At 47.7% G+C, this 21,306-nt stretch overlaps 2 protein-coding genes across 2 annotated transcripts in view; both read left to right on the forward strand.

Annotated features, from left to right (window-relative positions):
• The first annotated feature begins 164 nt into the window (after positions 1 to 164).
• LOC140576601 (FRAS1-related extracellular matrix protein 2-like) lies at positions 165 to 19,292 on the forward strand. Its single transcript, XM_072696070.1, has 24 exons — positions 165 to 5,145; positions 5,658 to 5,747; positions 6,656 to 6,802; positions 7,427 to 7,657; positions 8,075 to 8,200; positions 8,738 to 8,989; positions 9,113 to 9,262; positions 9,679 to 9,888; positions 10,522 to 10,719; positions 10,811 to 10,975; positions 11,542 to 11,724; positions 11,896 to 12,026; positions 12,117 to 12,281; positions 12,762 to 13,053; positions 13,448 to 13,579; positions 14,071 to 14,398; positions 15,039 to 15,214; positions 15,298 to 15,402; positions 16,015 to 16,142; positions 16,806 to 16,940; positions 17,159 to 17,285; positions 17,401 to 17,588; positions 17,935 to 18,081; positions 18,731 to 19,292. Exons 1-24 carry the CDS (start codon positions 165 to 167, stop codon positions 19,277 to 19,279), a joined length of 9,336 nt encoding a protein of 3,111 aa, XP_072552171.1. The 3' UTR covers positions 19,280 to 19,292.
• A 1,273-nt stretch (positions 19,293 to 20,565) lies between these two features.
• Positions 20,566 to 21,306, forward strand: part of rnf150b (ring finger protein 150b) — a 52,480-nt gene continuing 51,739 nt past the window's right edge. The window contains exon 1 of the mRNA XM_072696071.1: positions 20,566 to 21,250. Within this exon, the coding sequence (XP_072552172.1) occupies positions 20,822 to 21,250 (429 nt within the window). The 5' untranslated portion in view covers positions 20,566 to 20,821. The remainder of the gene's footprint in view (positions 21,251 to 21,306) is intronic.

Below are 21,306 nucleotides of genomic sequence, written 5' to 3' on the forward strand. Positions count from 1 at the left end.
AAAGTGCCACATAACTAACAACTGCCAAGGAATTCCATTACCCTCCCTCCATTCTTCAAACATTTGTTCAGCAGGACAGAGGGATGGGGTACTTAAAGGCTCTCTCTTTTCCGGTAGAGCTTAGAGAGAGAGAGAGAGAGAGAGTGCAGGGGGAACCGAGAAGGATGTGTCTACCTGGGAAGTTCACTTATATAGCCATTATGATCTCTCTATGTTCTTTCCCTGTGGATGCCACCTACTGGGACTCTGCTCATCACTACCAGCAGAGGCTGCGACCTGATCCGGCAACTATTATACAAGCCAACAATGAGATTGCAGTCCCACGTGGATGCTCAGTGATTGTGGACCCCTTAACCCACCTTATTGCAAGGGTTCAGCCTGGGGATCGCTGCTTCTTCACAGTTCTGGACCAGGAACCACTAGCTCAGAGATTTGGGAAGCTCTCCCCAAAGGTATTCCCTTGTTCTTTCAAGAAAGGAGAGGTGGAGTATTTGCATTTTGGCTCTCAGAGGGGTGAAATGGACTGGGTAAGGCTCCAGCTGAGGTATGATACTCCAACGGACACCATCGTTCTTCCTCTGACCTTGCAAGTGCTTGTGACCCCGAATGCGCAAAAACTGGTGAGGCTAACCCAGCCCTTAGTAGTGGACAAACAGAATGGTTACAGTGGTCCAATCAATTCTCAAGGGCTTGCAATTACCTTCAGGGAAGGTGCCGCAAAATGCAGGCTTACGCCCCTTATAGGGACAGGTGGCTACCCCAGGTATGGCTCACTTCTGAATTACGTTCCAGGCTCACAACCAGTCGACTGTGATGCGTTTCTAAACCTTGGTGTACGGTACAAGCTCAACTCTATTCCAGGATCCCCCAGAGTAGATTTTGTACCTTTCATGGTGGAGAAGCTAGACCGAGATGACAGGAAGCTGCAGCAAGAACACTTTCAGCTCCAGGTGGTCCTAGATGGTACAGCTAAGAACAGCCCCCCTAGACCAAGCTTCGTGTCTCTGATGATGATGGAGGTTAGTCAGTTCGTAATGACGGCCATCACCAACGATATGCTAGCAGCTGAGGACCTGGAATCCGACCCAGATACTCTCATATTCAAAGTGGTCTCTGCTCCAGAGCAAGGTATCCTCATTAGCACAGACAATCCAAACCAGCCTGTCAGCTCTTTTTACCAGAGCAACCTGAAGGATCTGACAATTGCCTTCAAGCCTCCAGCAGAGGACTCTGATTTGGAGCGAATTCTCCATGCTGAGTTGGAGGTTGTTGATCAAGAAGGTTCAACTTCAGAGCGCTTCACTTTCATGATCGTGGTGAAGCCCAAGAACTCGCTGGCTCCAGTCGTGACCTTGAATGCCGGTCAGCTTCTGTTTGAGGGCCAATCCAGACCACTATCAAGTGATCTGAACCTGTGTATTAGTGATGAGGACAACCTCGCAGACGTCAGGATATCTGTAGTCCATGGTTTGCGACATGGTACTCTCACAGTTCTTGGTTCTCTGCGTAAATTTTTCACTCCAGACGACCTAGACGCTGGCGTGGTCGTATATGAGCATGACGGCAGTGAGACTTGCAGTGACAACATTGTTTTCCGCATGACGGATGGGAAGAACGAAGTCGAGTTCCTGTTTCCGGTTACGATAGTCCCTCAGGATGACGAACCACCAGTTGTGAACGTGAACACTGGGCTGGTTGTTGTAAAGGGAGAGCTGCAACCAATCTTACCGGTGGCTTTGAGCGCAACAGATGTGGATTCTGAAAACGGACATTTGAAATTTACCTTAGTTCCTCCATATCCTTCTATGGGACAAGTGCTTCTCAGACAAACTCAGCCTCCTACGGACATTTCTTCTTGGAGATTCAGTGAAACTGACCGTGTGTTCGAGAGAGTGACTGTAGAGTGGTACCAAAGTGACATCTTGGAAGGAAAGCTCTTTTACCGCCACATTGGACCTTCCTTGACGTCCACAGTTACTGACCAGTTTACCTTCCGGGTACAAGACGACAATGAATCCCCAAACCAATCAGGAGAGCACATCTTCTACATCAAGATCCACCCCATTGATGATCGGCCTCCTGAGCTTTTTCCTGGAAGCTCCTTATATCTCCACGTTCAGGAATATGAAACAACTATCCTCAACAAGAACATCCTGCACTTCACTGACCTCATGTCCCTCGACAGGGATGTCCGATATTCAATTTCCTTCCCTCACTTTAACCAAGACTTGAACAATCCCACACCACTGGGTCACTTCGTTTTGACAGATAGTCCCAACACCATCATTACAGAATTTACTCAAGCTCAAATCAACCATGGCAAGGTGGCGTACAAGCCACCCAATCAAGACATCGGAGTAACTCCAAGAGAGATCCTGTTGGCCTTTACAGTTAAAGATGCTGCTGGAAACTTGGCAAATGGCCGCTTCACCGTCCTACTCAAGCCAGTGAACAACAAACCCCCGCAAATCACAAACACCGGGTTCGAGGTGGTGAGTAGGAGCAACTATGTCATTACCAAAGATGTTCTGGATGTAACAGACCAGGACACACTTTCTGAGAACATCACATTTACAGTGACCCAGATCCCCAACAGTGGAGAGCTGAGATGTTCGGGAAATGTCCTCACTGTTGGGAAAGTCTTCAGGCTTGGAGATATTGAGAGAGGTGTGCTTGTTTATGTGAACAATGGGAGTGGAGAATCGTTGCACGATCACTTTAAGGTAGATGTTAGTGATGGCTTTCATAGCGTGCCTGTTACTGTTACAGTCGAAATACGTCCCAGGAACCCTGTTATCCCAGTGATCACTCTACGTCCGGGAACATTAGACATATCCATGGAGGTTCCTGAGAATGGCAGAGCTGCAATTCCATCTAACAGAACTGAAGGTAACAGGCCAAACACTGATGGTGTCATTCTTATCTTGGAATCTGCTCCAAGCTCAGGTGCGATCCAGGTAAATGGGATCTTGTCCGGTACGTTTCCACTGCTCACCCTCACAGATGGTGGAGTAATCTACAGGCATACTGCTGGGGAGGTAGGACTGACCAAGAAGAATGACTCTCTGAGTCTTGCGGTCTCAGGCAAGTGGGTTGTGGATGGAAGCATAATCCAGAAGATTAGGGTCCATATTTCTATCCTTCCTGTGGACAACGTTCCTCCGGTCATTCACGTTGGGGAGCGGTTCACTGTGGAAGAAGGAGGTAAAAATATCATCAGTGTTGAAAATATACAAGCTCAGGACTTCGATACTGAAAGCGATGGGATTCTGTGCACTATCCTGGTGCAGCCATCTTTTGGGTTCGTTGAAAACGTGTCTCCAGCCCCTGGTTACGAGAAGTCAAGAGCTGGCTTTGCAATTACTGCATTCAGCATAGGAAATATTCAACTGAGACATATTCGCTATGTCCAGAGTGTTCACAGAGGAACTGAGCCAGGTGAGGACAGGTTTTCTTTCCAGTGCACAGATGGGACTAACCTGTCGGATCAGCACATTTTCCCTATTGTTATCACCCCGACCAATGACGAAGAACCTGTCGTATTCTCCCGGGAGTTTGTGGTAATGGAGGGAATGAGTCTGACCATTGACATTCCCATCCTTAATGCGGAAGATGCTGACATTCCCAAAGATATCCTGGAGTTTGAGATCATTACCAGCCCAAAGCACGGGAGAATTGTCCAGCATCTACCAACTGGAACAGAAGCCATTGCTAAGTTTACTCTTCAGCAAATTCGGGCAGCTTCTACAATCATGTATGAGCATGATGGCTCAGAGACGCTGCAGGACGCCTTCACTGTGAGACTGACTGATGGGAAACATGAGGTCGAAAAGCCGGTCGTGGTTTTGATTCTGCCTGTGGACGACGAGACTCCAAGGTTATCCATGAACAATGGACTGGAGGTTGAGATTGGAGAAACTAAACTAATCACGAACCGATTTCTCAAAGCTACGGATCTCGACTCACTGGACTCTAACCTCACTTTCATCCTTAGACAGGAACCAGCTCAGGGCTTCTTGCAGCAACTGGGGAAATCCCGGAATGTGGTCTATAATTTGACCATTGGGATGAACTTCACCCAGGAAGCCGTTGATGAAGAGCTCATTCGGTATGTTCACACAGGGCGAGGAGGCATTCGAGACCTCATCAAATTTGACGTGACTGATGGCATCAACCCTCTAGTGGACAGGTACTTCTACGTCTCAGTGGGAGCAATGGACAAGGTCTTCCCGGTCGTGATAAACAAAGGTGTGAAGCTACCTGAAGGAGGGTCAGTGATCCTGACAACAGACATCCTCAGTACATCGGACCTCAACAGTCCTGACGAGCGCCTGCGCTTCACCGTAACACGACCTCCCTCTCGAGGACACCTTGAGTGCACGGATCTTCCTGGTCTTGCCATATCTTCCTTCACCCAACTCCAGCTTGCTGGGAGTAAAATACGCTATGTCCATACCTCTCTGGAGGAAGCACACTTGGACAGCTTTGAATTCCAGGTCTCGGATGGTTGGAACGTGGTGTTTCGGACTTTCCGTGTATCGATCACGGACGTGGATAATAAGCTGCCAGTTCTGAGCATCCATGCCCTTGTTTTGGGGCAAGGCAAAGAGCGACTTCTCACACCGTTTGAGCTTAGTGTGGAAGATCAGGACACGCCCAATCACCTCCTGCAATTTGTCATCACGCAAGGCCCTGTACATGGTCTAATCCTTTACAACAGAACACTTCCTGTTACTACCTTCACCAAAGAGGACCTGAGTGAGAACCGCATTACCTACAAGCATGATGGCACGAACCATGGCGAGGATCATGTAAGGTTCACAATCACTGATGGAACCCACACAGGGTTTTATGTATTCCCTGAAACTGGGCATGAAAGCACCAAGCCTCAGGTTCTAAAGATCCAGATCCTTCTGGAGGAGCAAAGATCTCCAAGAATAGTGATCAACCGTCCAGTTTCGTCCCTCACTGTGCTGAAATCTGGACAACTGGGGTTCAGGTTCACCAGTAAAGTGCTCAAAGCTGTAGAGAGCAAGCAAGGGAAGGACGTCCAAGGTGTAGATCTGATTTACAAGTTGACAGAACCTCCAAAATATGGGTTCCTCAGACACAATGAGCTGAACAACATCTATACATTCACACAAGGTAAAGGCGACTCACTCTAGGTCCTGTTAACAGTCCACATGTTTTTTTTTTCCTCTTAGGGCCTTTTGACACTTGTAGCTGGTCTGCTCTGGTCCAAATCAGAAAGGAGTTTGCAAACTTAGAAGGTAGAAGTGAGTGGAGATACGAGGGTTTAAAAGACTTCTATAGAAGCTGAAGTATCAACTGAAGCTTTTTACTCCAGTAAAAGTGTAAAAGTACTGGTTTCAGAACGACTTCAAGTAGAAAAGTAAAAGTAATGGAAGAAAAACAAAGACCGAAAGCTTAGGCCGTACCACAGGGGTCTATAGTGCACTAGTGGTTGTTCTCTGAGTGGTTGTTTTGGTCCACACCCAAGTATTATTACTGTATTCCCACCTGCCCAAACAAATCCCACCACGGGTGAGAACCAACCAGAGTCCGGTTTAATGTTTTTAATGATGCCTGTTGAACGGGCCTTTTATTAAATATAATGTTTCAATGCATTCATAGCTATAACGTGAGTCTCTCTACAGCTGATATCAATGATATGAAGATCAGTTATATCCTTCATGATGGAGTCAACGCCACCACCGATGCTTTTTCCTTCACTGTGGAGGACAAGGGTAAGAACCAACATCTTCAGTGAACTACTTCTGTTAGATGTTACTTATACACCATATGTCCAAATATTTGTGGACACCCCTTCTATTGAATGCATTCGACTACTTTAAGTTGCACCCATTGCTGACACGGATGCGCACATAGCTTGTCTAGTCCCTGAACATCATGACCCTATTGGCACCATGCTGCCTAATGCCAGGCGTGGGCTAGAGGGGTATAACCCCTCCCACCCCCAGGCAGCATTGAGCTGTGGAGCAGTGTGAAGAACGGTGTTCTTTGGAATGGTTGCTGGAGCTCCATCCAGTACTTTTGGGATGAGTTGAGGAGTTGGAGATGACGAGGTGGGGTGGTGATCATCCAGCACTCTTACCTGCAATCAAATCCTCACAGCAATGCTCCTCCAAATTCTAGTAGAAAGCCAGCCTTCCCTGGACAGTAAAGACAGAGACAACAAAAGCTGGATCAACTCTTTGATTTCAAAAGAAGCAATGACTTGGCAGGTGTCCCAATACTTTTGTCAAAATACCGTATATAATATAAATGATTTGATTACTAATTGAGCATAGGAAGCTGATCCTAGATCAGCACCTTTACCCTGATACTGACTACTGAATGGCCTGTTTTGGGATGTTTACACTGGACTGAACCCGACCCAACCAGACCCCCCTTAATACTGACACCTAACTGAGAGCTCTGGCTCCTTTTAAAAAAAGCCAGCTGTGTTTGCAGAAGAGTGTGTGAGTGTGTATCTTTGTAATTGTGAGGTAACTGTGAACCCTAGACTGATGCCAAAGACAAATGCAGATGCAGAACTTCCTCCTTCATTAGAGACCTTCTTGATTGGCTCTAGTTGGCCCAGACTCTGCCAGTAGACATGACTATATCTGGAGTGGTCTTGTCTGTTGTTTAGAGGGAAACCATCTGCGTCCAGAGCCCTTCCTGCTCCACTGGTGCTGGGTGTCCATCGAGAAGAAGGTTTACCGCGTAGAAGAGGAAAGCCAACTGCTGGAGGTCACACTGACACGTAGAGGGTACCTGGGAGAAACCTCATTTGTTAGTGAGTACCTGTCCAGAGATGTTGGAAACTGGTTTGCTGGACGTTCCTTCTATTAGAACCCGACATTGCATGCTAGGCTAACGAAGCTCTATTGCAGCAACCAGAACCCAACACTGAATGGACACTTCTCTGGACACTTGCCCAGATATCATCAGCTAAGTACTACGCTCTTCAGGCCAAAAGTTTGTGGACACCCCTTCTAATGACTGCATTCAGCTACTTTAAGTTGCACCATTAAGTCCTGCCAATAGAATATGACTCCCTGGAGCAGATAAACATCATCATGAACCTATTGGCACCATGCTGCCTAATGCCAGGTGTGGGGTATAGAGGGGTATAAAGCCCCAGCATTGGAAGAACTGTGCTGTCCGGAATAATGGATGGTGCTCCACCCAGTATTTTTGGGATGATCCTCTTTGCAATGTTCTTAAAATCTAGTAGAAATTCTGCATTTGATTTCAGAAGAAACAAAGAATGAGCAGGCGTCCCAATACTTTTGTCAGCGTAGTGTTTTACCGGAGATCTTATTATGAACGCTAAACCATGAAGAGTCACAGACCACATGGCTTTAAATAGCAAGACGTGTGAATCCCCACCCTCTCTCTCTCTCTCTGTGTCTCTCAGCTGTCAGCACAGTAGATGGCACTGCATTACACAGTCGGGACTTCCATGGCAACGGCCAGCGCCAGGTCCAGTTTAACCCAGGCCAGGCCCGGGCCACGTGGCGGCTGCGTATCACAGATGACCAGTCGTATGAGGCGCTCGAGAGATTCCAGATTGCTCTCTCTGAGCCTGTTCTGACTCTACTGGAGCAGCCGAGCACCGCAACTGTAGAGGTTATCGACCCTGAGGATGGTACACACACCTACAAACACACCTACACACAAACACACACACACACACACACAAGCTGTAATACATGTTTAACCATACCTATAACACACACACACACTCTCTAGTGATCAAACACACACAGTGACCGTGAGCATACATGCCCGGAGTGGTGGGCAGCCATCGTTGCGCCGTCCGGGGAGCAGAGAGAGGGTGCAGTGGCAGTGGCAGCTTGCCGAGCCCGGGCATCGAACCCACAACCCTGTCACTGTATTCTAGTGCAGAAACCCTGCAGTTCTCTTTTTTACGCGTCTGCATTGCAAAGGTAATGCTAGTTTCCACATGCTAACGCCATGCTAACATCTTCTAAGCAGTCTGATATGGAGCATGTGTGTGTGTGTGTGTGTGTGTGTGTGTGTGTGTGTGTGTGTGTGTGTGTAGAGTGTACTGTGTTTTTCGCCCAGGTTGAGCTGAAGGTGGAGGAGGATGTTGGTGAGTTGCTAATTCCAGTGCAGCGCAGAGGAGATATTAGCCAGGAGCTTATGGTCACCTGTTACACACAGCAAGGTACACTCACATACCCACCCACTTATCCATCCATCCACACACACACACACACACAAACACACACAATACACACACACACACACACACACACACACACACACACACAAAATACACTAACGTTTCAGACAGGTTTACAATATATAGCACTGAAGCTATGAGGCTAATGTAGCTAACGTGTAGCTAATAAAAGTTACAGATTAGCATCATGCTAACAGCTATTCAAATCCTCACACTTTTGCCCTGGTCATGCTGGTCAACCAGCCTGGTGATGCTGGACACGCTGGTTGACCAGCTTGGTGATGCTGGACATGCTGGTCGACCAGCTTGGTGATGCTGGTCATGCTGGTCAACCAACCTGGTGATGCTGGTCATGCTGGTCCATCAGCTTGGTGATGCTGGTCATGCTGGTCCATCAGCCTGGTGATGCTGGTCACGCTGGTCGACCAGCCTGGTGATGCTGGTCATGCTGGTCCATCAGCTTGGTGATGCTGAAGGTCCACCAATCATATGTAGTTTTTGTGTCCTGCTGTTCTTCAGGCAGTGCGAGAGGCACCACCCCAGGCTCGGTTCTCTCTTTTTCCGACTACATCTCTCGACCTGAGGGACGCTCCAGTGTCCTGATGTTCCAGCGAGGAGAGAGAGAGCAACCGTGCCGTGTCTTCATCATTGATGACTCACTGTACGAAGACCAGGAAGGTTTTAACGTCACTCTGGACCAGCCCATGGGTGGACGAGTAGAGATGGAGCGCCGGAGCGCCCGCGTCCTTATTCAGCCTCATGCTGATGATGGTAAAAGTCACCAGGGTTCTCAGTGAAGGAACGCAGTAGATGCTCCATTGTTTCTTAGTGAATTTCTTTGTGTGTGAACGTCCTTCTTTGTATCTGTGTGTGTGTGTGTGTGTGTGTGGTCAGTGCCGGCTGTGTTCCTCAGTAAAGCCGAGTACGCAGTCGGAGAGAGTGCCGGTTCAGTGGAGGTTCAGATCTTCAGGAGTGGGTCTGATCTCTCTCACCCAGCTACAGTCACTCTATCGTCAGCCTCTACGCAGCCTGCGTCTGCTCAGGGTAACATCTAATAACATCTACAGCCTATGAAGCTGTTTACACAATGTGACAAAAGTTTGCAGACACCTGCTCGCCAAGGGTTTCTTCTACAATCAAGGCTAGTAGTAGGGAGCTTGACCCCTCTTTGCTGAAGTAACGGCCTCGATTTTTCTAGGATGGCTTTAGACTAGAAGTTAGACCACATTGCTGTGAGGATTTGATTGTATTCGAACCCAAAAAAGTGTCAGTGAGGTCAGATGCAGTTGTGTCGTCGTTTGGATGATTTGTTATGATAATCCAGCTCATCCTAAAGGACTTAAATGGAGCTCCGTCAGTCTGCTCCACAGGCACATACCCCTCTAGCATCCAAACCTGGCTAGTCTGAATACTTTTGGACAGATCCATCCCTTCTAACCTGTAACTCTCGATGCCCTCAGCCGGCGAGGACTACGTAGCAGTCGCTCGCAGTGTTGACTTTGCGCCTGGCGTGACCATGGTCAAGGCGAAGGTCCTGATTCTGGACGATGTCGGCGGACCTGTGCTGGAGGGGGTGGAGCGGTTCGAGCTGGTTTTGAGTATGCCCATGAATGCCACACTCGGACAGCCAGTCAGAGCCACTGTTGCTATCGATGACTCTCAGAGTGACGGTGAGAGACTGTAATAATCACTGATGAAAATATGAGATTTCTATTCTTCTGATCCATTGTTTTTTACTGCTGGGTTCTATTAGAGCGCTTCCTGGGACCCCTAGACATGTTTGGACCTTACTGTATAAAAAAGTCAACAAGAAGAATCACAAGAAGGAAACTCCAACTAGCCAATCAGATCACAGGAAGGAAAATTCAACTAGCCAATCAGATCACAGGAAGAGAATTTCTACTAGCCAGTCAGATCACAGGAGAAAAAAAATAAACTAGCCAATCAGATCACAGGAAGGAAAATTCAACTAGCCAATCAGATCACAGGAAGGAAAATTCAACTAGCCAATCAGATCACAGGAAAGAAAATTCAACTAGCCAATCAGATCACAGGAAAGAAAATTCAACTAGCCAATCAGATCACAGGAAGAAAAATTCTACTAGCCAATCAGATCACAAGAAGGAAAATCCAACTAGCCAATCAGATCACAAGAAGGTACGTGAGATAAAATTCAACCGTCCAATGAGAGCGCAGTATGGAGAACAATTAAACTGCAGGACTGTATATTCAACCAGCCAATCAGATTACAGGATGGAAAATGTGTGTGTGTGTGTGTGTGTGTGTGTGTGTGTGCACATTAGGACCCTCTCTGCAGTTTGCGCTCTCTGAGTACAAGGTGGATGAGGCAGACGGTCGTGTTGTTGCCGTGGTGATTAGATCTGGTGACCTCACTCGAAGGTCACAAGTCAGGTGTTACACGCGCCAGAGCTCCGCCCAGGCCATGATGGACTATGAGGAGAGACCAGACACCGACCTGTCAATCATCACCTTCCAGCCAGGTGAAGCTCTCTCTCTCTCTCTCTCTCTCTTTCTCTCTCTGTACACAAGAAGACTCAGAGGCCGGTGTAACGTGTGTGTTGGGTTTTACAGGTGAGCGAGAGCAGAAGTGTGAGGTCACTCTGGTGGACGACTCCGAGTATGAGGAAGAGGAGGAGTTCCGCCTTGTTCTCGGGATCCCCAGTAGCCAATCAGCAGTGGGGATTTCACTGGGGGAACAGAAGGAGACTCTGGTGAAGGTTTCAGATGTCAGAGACAGTGAGTTTAATATTAGCATTATGTAGCAGCTTCAGGATCAGGCTGACTGGATCCACTGACTGGAACAGGGAGAACGGCGTCTCCGGCATTCCCACTCCGGGCCGGAACGCTGGTTCTGGAGAACCTCTCTCCAGAACTGCTGTGTACCGCTGTGTAACCCATAGAGTCATATTAGTGTAAAATCCTATAGTATTACTCTACCACCTCATCAAGATCAAGCTTCTGGAGCTCTCAGCTTGTCCAGAAATGCATGTGTACAGCTGGCTGTCCATGAGGGGGCGCTAAAAGCACGGTTTGTATTTACAGCAGAGGAGTAAAAGTGAACTCTAGGGGGAGCCCAGGAGCAAGAAACACTTGCGTGTAATTCCTACAGTGTTTACTGGCAGTAGTTCTCCTGGACTGAAAATATTAGGCCATGGTTTTTCAACCAGGTCCCATATGGGCAGGTTAGCTGGTACCCGGTTCTCTGGAGCAAGGCCCTAAAATCCAATCTTTTAATCATTTAAAGAACCTCCACATTGTGTAGAAGCTGTAAACCAATGAATGGGGCCTCCCTGTTCCTGCAGGGCCTGTTATCCGGTTCTCAGAGACACGCTTCACCGTGAAGGAACCGAGGAACCCTGGGGAGACGATGATGGTCCACATTTCAGTTCAGCGTCTGGGAGACTGTTCCAGGACCTCTGTTGTGAGAGTACACACACGGGACGGATCCGCCACCGCCGGAGAGGACTACACTCCTGTATCCGTAGGTGAGTTGCGGGGGCTAATGGCCTCTCAGCACTTGCTGGGAGAAAATGCTGGGAGGTGGAGCTTAGAAGGGCTAAAAAGCAGCCAATCAGAGGCTTTTCTGATTCATACTGTACATCTGAGGTGTGTGTGTGTGTGTGTGTGTGTGTGTGTGTGTGTGTGTGTTTCTGCAGAGTTGCAGTTTTCCGAGGGTCAGACGCTGCAGGTTGTAGAGGTGTGTGTGCTGTTCGATACGGAGAGAGAGACCAGAGAGACTTTCACTGTCCACCTCCGACCTGACGAAAACATGGTGGCTGATATAAAGGTAGAGCACACACAGAAACACACACACACACACACACACAGACGTTTTGATGAACTGGGCTTACGTGTGTGTTGTTCATGTGTGTTTCAGAACACTAAAGCGATGGTGTATATAGATGAGGGTGGGTCCGTCGGGGGTCTGACGTTTCCCGCTCCTCCTGAAGTCCTGAGTCTACTGGTGTATGAGAGCGACCCTGACTCACACATGGACCACCGGACGCAACCTCCTGCTGGATACCCTCTCGTCTGCGTCACTGTGAGTACCTCAACTACAGCCGGCTAAACTAGCCAATCAGATAGCAGGAGGAATAGTTCAACTGGCCAATCGGAGTGCAGTAGAGAAAAATTCAGATTCCGGGATTTCAAGTCCAGCTAGCCAGTTATTAACCAGTAACATCAAAGGAATGTAAATTCATCAAGCCAGTAAGATCAAAAGAATGAAAATTCAACAAGCCAGTAAGTTTAAAGGGATAAAAATTCAACAAGCTAGTAAGATCAAAGGAATGGAAATTCAACAAGCCATTAAGATCAAAGGGACGGAAATTAAATAAGACAGTAAGATCAAAAGGAATGAAAATTCAACAAGCCAGTAAGATCAGAGCAATGTTTTCTATACAGGATTGTACGTTCGACCAGCCAATTAGATTACAGGATGGAAAGTCCAACAAGTCAGTCTGTCAATTTTGTGTCTTCTGTGTGTGTGTATATGTGTGTGTGTGTGTGTGTGTGTGTGTAGGCCTGTGACCGGCGTCATTCTCAGTTCTCAGTGCTGGGGTCAGTGTGTGTGTCTGAGGGCCTGAATGACACAATTTCGGAGTTCCGGTGGTTAGTGAGTGGGGCTGGGGTTCGATCGGGGCTCAGGGAGCTGGAGGAGGGTGTGTTTATGGCGCCGGTGAGGGAGAGGCTGCTGGACGGAGTGTATTTCGGCCCAGGGTGGAGGGTGCAATGTGCTGTGAGGGCTGTGAGTCTGACCGCTCAGAGAGGACTGGAGCTGACCAGCGCAATAACACAGATCAGCACAGAGGAAGGTGGGAGAAACACACACATACACTTATTATTAAACCACCATTATGTGAGGATAATATATATATATATAATATATAATAAATTATTGTATTATAATATTATATATGTACGTACCCATGTGTAATAATATATTTGGGTACCCATATGTAATATTATACTATAGGTATTACACCTGTAAGTACCTATTAATAATAACATTTATATATATATATATATATATATATATATATATATATATATATATATATATATATGAATCATAATATATCCCACATGTATTGTAAATATGTAAGTAACTAGATAATATGACCCATACGTATTATACATATATAGAAGTATAAGTATCTGTATGTAACAGTAATATAACCTGTAATGTAAATGTGTGTGATTTCTCAGCCATGTGTCAGTCACACACTCCTGGTGTGGTCGGAGCAGAGCCTTTCTCCACTAAAATCCGTTACACTGGCTCAGAGGACCCCACCTACCCTCACCTGATCTCCCTCATTGTCAACATACCTCACACAGATGGTGCGTTTCAGTCCTCCACATACTTCTCAAATTATTTCACAGCAAAATAAAAAAAATCATTTTATTTTTTTAATATTATAAATCATATATAACGTAATTCAACCAGCCAATCACATCACAGGAGAGAAAACCCCATTAACCAATCAGATCTTCTGAAAATTCAACTATGCTAAATATATATATCATAGTTCCGGGATAACATGGCCATGTGGGGCTTGTATGGGCAGCCCAACTGGGAACCAGAGAGTTCTGTCCTGAGTTTTGGCCCCATATATGGATACCCACCAGGGTCAGTGATGGGACCAGTAGGGGTTAAGCTTGGGCCCTGTCTGGGTGGTATACTGAATATGGGGCCTAGATGGGACCCATGTCAGATGAAGCCGGGCTGTAACGATAAAGTAAAAACCCAAACTCAGAGGCCACGCCCACCTGGAACCCACATGGGCGTGTTGGCTGGGTTGTTGCTGTAACAGCTCCTGGTCTACTGACAGGTCTCCTGCCGCTGGTCTCCACGAGGCCGCTCTCCTGGTCGGTCGCTCTGACCTCGGACCCGTCCCGTGTGGGGATCCACCGCTGCTCCAACCTGCTCCACCAGCCGGAGGTCGCCACCCGCTATGGCTTTATCTCCAACAACTCCACACACACACTCTCTCACACACACGCCAGTGGTCTATGGAGCCAGCGCACCCGCCATTTCTACCGAAACCTGGACCTTGAGGCATGTGTGTGGACGTGCCACGCTTACTACGACATGTCGGAGCTGCTCAGCGATTGCGGTGCTACCATTACAACAGACAAACAGGTGGAGTGTATGCTGCAGTACACACACACACACACACACACACACACACACACACACACAGGCAAAAGTAAACTTAGAGGTAGGCTTAAGGAGCCAAGAGCGTTGTCCGTGGATTCATAAATAGATACTATGGTTAGTTTACAGCATATTAGCCACGCCCATTTACAATGACGTGATAAGGCAATTTGCACAACCACTATGGCCCGGGGTCGTTAGGTCGAATCCCGAGTCATGCCGCTTTGCCATCAGCAGCCGGAGTCTGAGAGAGCACAATCGGCCGTGCTATTATACAGGATTGGTCATTTTTGCTCCTGGGCTCCCCCTACAGTTGTGGAGTGCAGTTGACTTTTGCTCCACTGCTGGAAATTCAAATCACGCTTTCAGCGCCCCCCCAGCCAGCTGTACACATGCATTTCTGGACAAGCTGAGAGCTCCAGAAGCTTGATCTGAAGGTGGAGCAGCATGTGGGCTGAGGTGGTAGAGTAATACTACAGGATTTTACCCTAATATGACTCTATGGGTTCTGCAGCGTTACACAGCAGCAGTTCTGGGGAGAGGGAGCTCATAGAAACTGCTTAAAGAAAACTCTCTCTCTCTGTCTCTCTCTCTCTCTCTCTCTCTCTCTCTCTCTCTCACTCTCACTCTCTTTCCCCAGAGTCTGGTGCAGTCGTTTGTTTCTCTGCGGCTGCCGCTGTTCGTCTCGTACCTGTTCAATGGCCCATCAGGATGGATGACCTTTGACCTCCACACTGAGATGAAACTGACCTTCGTCTACGACACGTCCATCCTATGGCAGCAAGGCATCTCCAGCCCCCCCGACACAGAGCTTCGAGGTGTGTTTGGGTGTGTGTACCAGTAAACAGATTTCCTTATCACCTTCATTAACTCCCTCTCTCTCTCTCTCTCGCTCACTCAGGTTCTCTGTACCCCACCTCTATGAGAATAAGCGAAGAAGGCCGCCTGGTGGTCACTTTCAGAACAGACGCAGGTTTCCGGGGGCAGTTTATACTGTCACACTCAGGTATAGCTCACCTTAGGATGCTGGTTTTAACATTGAGCTGCCTCAGCCTAGTTCAGTCTAAAATAACAATAAATCTGTGGCTCCGCCCCCTCAATCTGTTTACTGCTTATTCCCATCTGCAAGTTAGAACTCCTCCCCCTATCACATGGATGGAGGTCTTTCTATTCTCACAACACCTGACCATGGAGAGCTGTTAGTGGTGTTGATGGGATTCGAACTAATGACCTGCTGAGTCTCCTGACTCCTGAGGCTCCACTCTAGAGCTGTGAAGCTGTGTACTATTTCTGAGCCTGAGAAAGAAGGACTGTGTAAACCTTTTTATGCGGTGTAACTTCACAGCTCTAGACCGGCCCTACGGTCTAAGTGCTGCTCATCATTAAGTGTGAGCAGAGCATAAGTTCAAATCCCAGCAAGGCCTCAGCGCTCCATTGTTGTTCAAAGCCCCCCAGTCTGGGGACGCCATACCCTGCAAATGGGAAGCTTTAGCTGACAGATGCTGATGCAGGCCAGTCTTTCTCCTGATCAGACCTGAAAACGCTGACCGTGAGAGGGTCAGCAGAGAGACTGGTCTCATTTGAGGGTCTCTGTGCTCTCCTACTTTCCTACTATCAGGTTCATCAGTGCAGTCGGAGGTGAAGTGTGTGGACCAGCCTGCTCTGTCCTTTTCGCTCGCTCTGCTGAGCACAGAGTCCACCTTTAACCATCCTGTGCAGACGTGGAGCTTCACCTCACGGCACTCTGTGAGACACACACACACACACACACTCAGAAGCCATATACATACATGCATACTCTAACCCAGATTCAGGAGTCAGGAGACTGGATCGGACAGTCTACTCCAGTCTGACCAAGTCCAGTCCATTACAGGCCAGTCCAACCCAGCTTAGTCTGATCTGATCCAGTCTGATTAGGGATATTTCGGGAGGACCATATATACACTGGGAACTGTGGGAGGGGCAGGGATGATGAAGAAGAGGAGTTTAAGGAGGGGTATGTGGGGGATGAAGGTGAGGGTACTTGGAGTATCAACATAAGGGGGGGTTTGATGGTCATCACACAACAAAGGGGGTAAGGTGTCGACTCTCTGCAAAGGTGGGTTAATTCTATTACCATATAGTTGGCGGTCAAACGGACAAAGAGGGAGAGAGACCACTTCACATGGGCAGACAAGAGTAATCACCCTACAAACAAAAGAATAACAGACCTAGACCTCCATCCAATACCTATGGGATGACCTGGAGCACCAGAACTAGCCTCATTGATGCTCTTCAGTGGCTGAACGCAATCAAATCCTCCTCAGTGCAATGTTCCAACATCTACAGTCAAGCCTTCCCAGAAAAGTAGAGGCTCCTACTGCAGCAAAGTTGGAACACGCCCACTAATTGTGTATGTATGTGTTCCAGGTACGTGATTATTCAGGCTCCTACAGGGTAAGTTTGGTCCCCTGTGTGGCCCCGCCCACTGCGCCCTACACCGACCCACCTGCCTGTCATCCGCAACAGCCAATCGCATTCAGCCTGGACGTCCGTTTCCAGCAGGTAAAAAAAAACAAAAAAACAAGTACTAAAAAAATAATAATAACAAAATGAAATAAAATAAAAAAATAATGTAAAAAAAAGATTTTTTTTTAAATAATAAAAAATTTAAATGAAAAAATTTTTATAAAAAACTCCTAAACACGTACAAATGTGGAGTTTAAACATGCAGAACTTGTACAATCAGCTTCACACTAACAACCCCCCCTGTGGTTTTGCAGGTGAGCGACGCCGTCCCGGCTGAGTTCACTCTGAACTCTCGGCTGTTCCTGATGGCTAAGAAAGAGCTGTGGCTGTCTGACGGCTCCATGGGCTTTGGTGAAGAAGCTGACGTCGCCTTCGCTGAGGGTAGTAGGGTTGGGCAATGGCCTTGATGAAGCCATGATCCCATGAAGTGTCACCCGGAAGTGACCCGGCTCGGGAATATCTAATGCAACATGTCTCTGCCCTTCCTCACTCACAGGTTCTCGGATATTCGGCCGTGTGATGGTGGATCCAGTCCAGAACCTCGGCTCTTCCTTCCAGTGCCGGGTTCAGAAGGTGTTCTTATGTGCTGGGGCGGATGGATACGTGCCTAAGTACCGGCCCAGCAACGGAGAGTTGGGCTGTCTGGCCGACTCCGCCGCCCTCCCCTACAGATTTAAAATACTGGTGAAGAGCACTCACAAACACTGCTGATCATAGACACCCTACAGGGTCATAACCATCTGCCATAACATTAAAACCACCTGGACTAACGTTAGCAGCAGATCCTGTAAGTCCTGTAAGTTGTAAGGTGGGCGGGGCCTCCATGAGCATCAGTGAGCCTTGTGAGCAGTGACCGGTTGTCCTTCCTTGGAGCGAGCGCTGCATACCGGGATGGGAACCACACCCCACAGGAGCTCCTGTCTGATGTTTTGGAGATGTTCCGCCCCAGTTGTCTAGAACCTCACAGTCTGGTTCTAGTCCACCCTTTGTTGGATGCTGTGTAACTTCTTTCTCCACTTTCTTTAATCAGGATAAGTCCTCTCCACATACTCAGGACCTGATGTTTGGCGAGGTGCCATTTGCTGCCCAACTGGCTGATAACACTCCGGGGGCGGAGCCTCTGGTCAAACAGGCCGGCTCAGACGGCTTCAGCCTATCGTCTGCTCCGCTTTTCCAAGTATGTCAGTGTGATATTATTATATGTCTCTCTCTATATATATATATATGCATACATAAACTAACTAACATATTGGACAAAAGTATTGGGACTAGGTTCTCCTAGATCTTGGTGGAGCATTGCTGTGTGGATTTGATTGCATTTAGCGACAAAAGCGTTAGTGAGGTCAGGATGCTGGAAGATCACCACCCCACCTCATCCCAGAAGTACTGGAGGGAGCACCACCACCACCATCATTCCAGAGAACACAGCTTTTCCACTGCTCCACAGCTCCTCAATGTTGCCGGGGGGCTTTATACCCCTCTACTAGCCCACGCCTGACATTAGGCGGCATGGAGCCAATAGGTTCCTGTTGATCTGCTCCAGAGAGTCCTATTCTATTGGCAGTACTTCTTCTCTACAGGGACTAGACAAGCTGTGTGTGTGCATTTGCATACATTTGAGGCTCGAAGCAGACAATAACATATCCTTTACTTTGGTGTTCGAGCCAAATTAGCCTGTTAGCTTAGCGACATGACTCAAAAGGGCAGAATATGGTCGGGTTCGCCCACAGAGAGCCTCTTAACGTCAACGAGAAACACTGGACTGGCACAGAAATGCAGATTTGCTTGCTTGGTGTCCTTTATATTCATTTACCGTGTTTTTGCAGGCGGCCGGCGGTCAGCAGTGGTATGTCCATGTAGTTTACACCGTCCACTCCAGCAAGAAAAAGGAACGTCACACCAGAGGTTTAAACACCAGAAACCAGCTTCACCACAGCATAGCAGCGTCCACCTCAGCCTCTCCCGGTTCCCAACACAGGCCCAGCTCGCTCGGACAAAGGTCAGCTAACGAGGCCGAGAACGAGCCGATAGGACAGCAGAGCGGCCGCGGTACTAACCTCCAGCCCGTCAGCCTTCAGAGGGCTCCTCAGGCTCTGTATGAACCCAGTGGAGAGGGGTCGGACCTGGACAGGCCAATAAACAGAGCCTCTCTGGAGGAATCAGTGTTCCAGACAGCCGTGTTGGTGGTAGCTGGCGTGGTTTGTCTGATAGGAGTTACAGCCTGGCTGTGTATCGCTAGGCGGCGCAGGACAGAGCACGCTGCGGGTCAAACACATCACACATGCTCTTTGAGACCACACACACACTCTGAGGATCAGGCTGGAGGCTGGAAGAGGAGGAGAGCCAGAGAAGAGTCGGGGAATTCGGAAGTGTGATGACCAGTGTGAAGCACTGGAGTTTTATTGTCTGCATTTTGTATAAAATGGACAAAAATTCAATAAGATTTGATTACAGAAGATTATAGAGTACATGTTTTTACAATTCACTGGCATAACTGCTAGTTCTAAAGCAGGGGTGGGGAAGCCGAGGGCCGGAGTCCGACCCAGTTGAATGATTTCTCTGCTCTGACACATCAACTAAACCCCTATTCTACAGAATATGGTACAACCATATAACCATAGTACTGTGGTACTGGACTTTTACAAGTATCACAAAATGTGCATTAATATAGTATTACTTTTGAGAGCTGCTCTTTTTTGTATACAATAATGTGTCAATATGTTGTAAAAAAAAAAAGTGTATAAAGAATAAATAATTAATCATTATAAGGAAAGTGATTTTTAACCGTTTATTTCCTATTTATGCAATTATTCACAACAATGATACACTATAGTGGGTAAATGGGTAAATTACTTTACAACAAATAGGATCTGCTGCTAACATTATTTATTAAGAACATAAATAAAAATGAAATGGTCTGAACAATGAGCAATAACAACAACAGACATTTCAAATATTAAACTATTTCTAGTATAATTAGTATATACAATCTTGCTGTATTTGACACTGAGTGACGGTGCAGATCTGGCATATTTTAGTGATATTTTAAATGTTTTATTTAATTAGTACCAGGGTGCCAAGGTTTTATTTAATTAGTTAATTAATTAGGTGACTTATTTTTGAACCACATAATAGTGTTTTACAAAGCATTGATAATTTATTTATATATATATCATATATTTGATGGTAATCTATAAATCTACCAATACCAGCAACAACAACAATAATAATAACAACAATAATAAAATAATAATAATAATGTCTTAGCCTTAGTGTGTTCTATTTTATTGAAAGTTTGTACATACACTTGAGACATATTATATTAAATATATAATTACACCATGTTAAAAAGTAGCAGTGAAACAAAACAAAAATAAATAATAAATAAAATTAATAAAATTAAAAGGTCTTTTATTTCATTACAGTGGAGACATTTCCGGGACCTTTACGTGACGTAGCCGCGCGCCACTGTTCGCGTGATACTTATTTTTTTAAACGAAGCTTTCCTCGCGCCATTTCTAAACATTAAAAACTCACAACAAATGAAACATTAATCAATAAATAATAATAATAAAAATATTTAGCTCGGGGTGAGGTTATACTGACATTTCCGGGCTATTACAGTGACGTGTAACACTCCCACGGTCACGTGCCTGTGTTATTTTGACGCGAGCTACGTTTCGAGGCGCTGCTGCAGCTTAGAGAACTCGACCACCCTCTTCTTCAAAACAACAAACAAACAAACAGACAGACAGACAGACAGACAGACAGACAGACACACGGGCAGTGACCATGCTCGCCGCGCCCCGCGTGACCACGTCGTAGCAAACAGAGGAGAAAGCAGCGCGCGGCCGCGGCGCCGTTATGGCCTAAAGCAGCTGCCTGCCTGCGCTCGAGACCGCGGTAAGGGGGGGGGGATGGCGGCGGCGGCGTGCGCACGCCTCCTCGCGCTGCTGCCCGCGCTGTGTCTCGCCCTGGCCGCGGCCGACCGCGAGGAGTGGTACACGGCGTTCGTGAACGTGACGTACGTGGACCCGGCGACGGCACGCGTGCGCACGGAGCGCAGCGAGTGCGGCCGTTACGGCGAGCAGTCTCCGAAGCGCGAGGCCCGCGGGCTGCTGGCCGCCTCCCTGTCGCCGCGCGAGCGCCAAGCCTGCCGCCCGGGCACGCGCTTCGCCGTGCCGGAGCGCGCGGGCGCCTGGATCGCGCTGGTTGCGCGCGGCAACTGCACGTTCGCAGAGAAGATCAGGCACGCGGCGGGCCAGAACGCGAGCGCCGTGGTGGTGATGAACGTGGGGGCGACCAACGGGAACGAGACCATCACCATGCCTCACTTAGGTACTGGGGCTGGGGGGGCTGGGGGGCTGGGGGGGGGGGTATACTGGGTTAGCTGGTTGGTCAA

This window comes from Salminus brasiliensis, chromosome 14 (assembly GCF_030463535.1).
Source record: "Salminus brasiliensis chromosome 14, fSalBra1.hap2, whole genome shotgun sequence".
Taxonomy (NCBI): domain Eukaryota; kingdom Metazoa; phylum Chordata; class Actinopteri; order Characiformes; family Bryconidae; genus Salminus; species Salminus brasiliensis.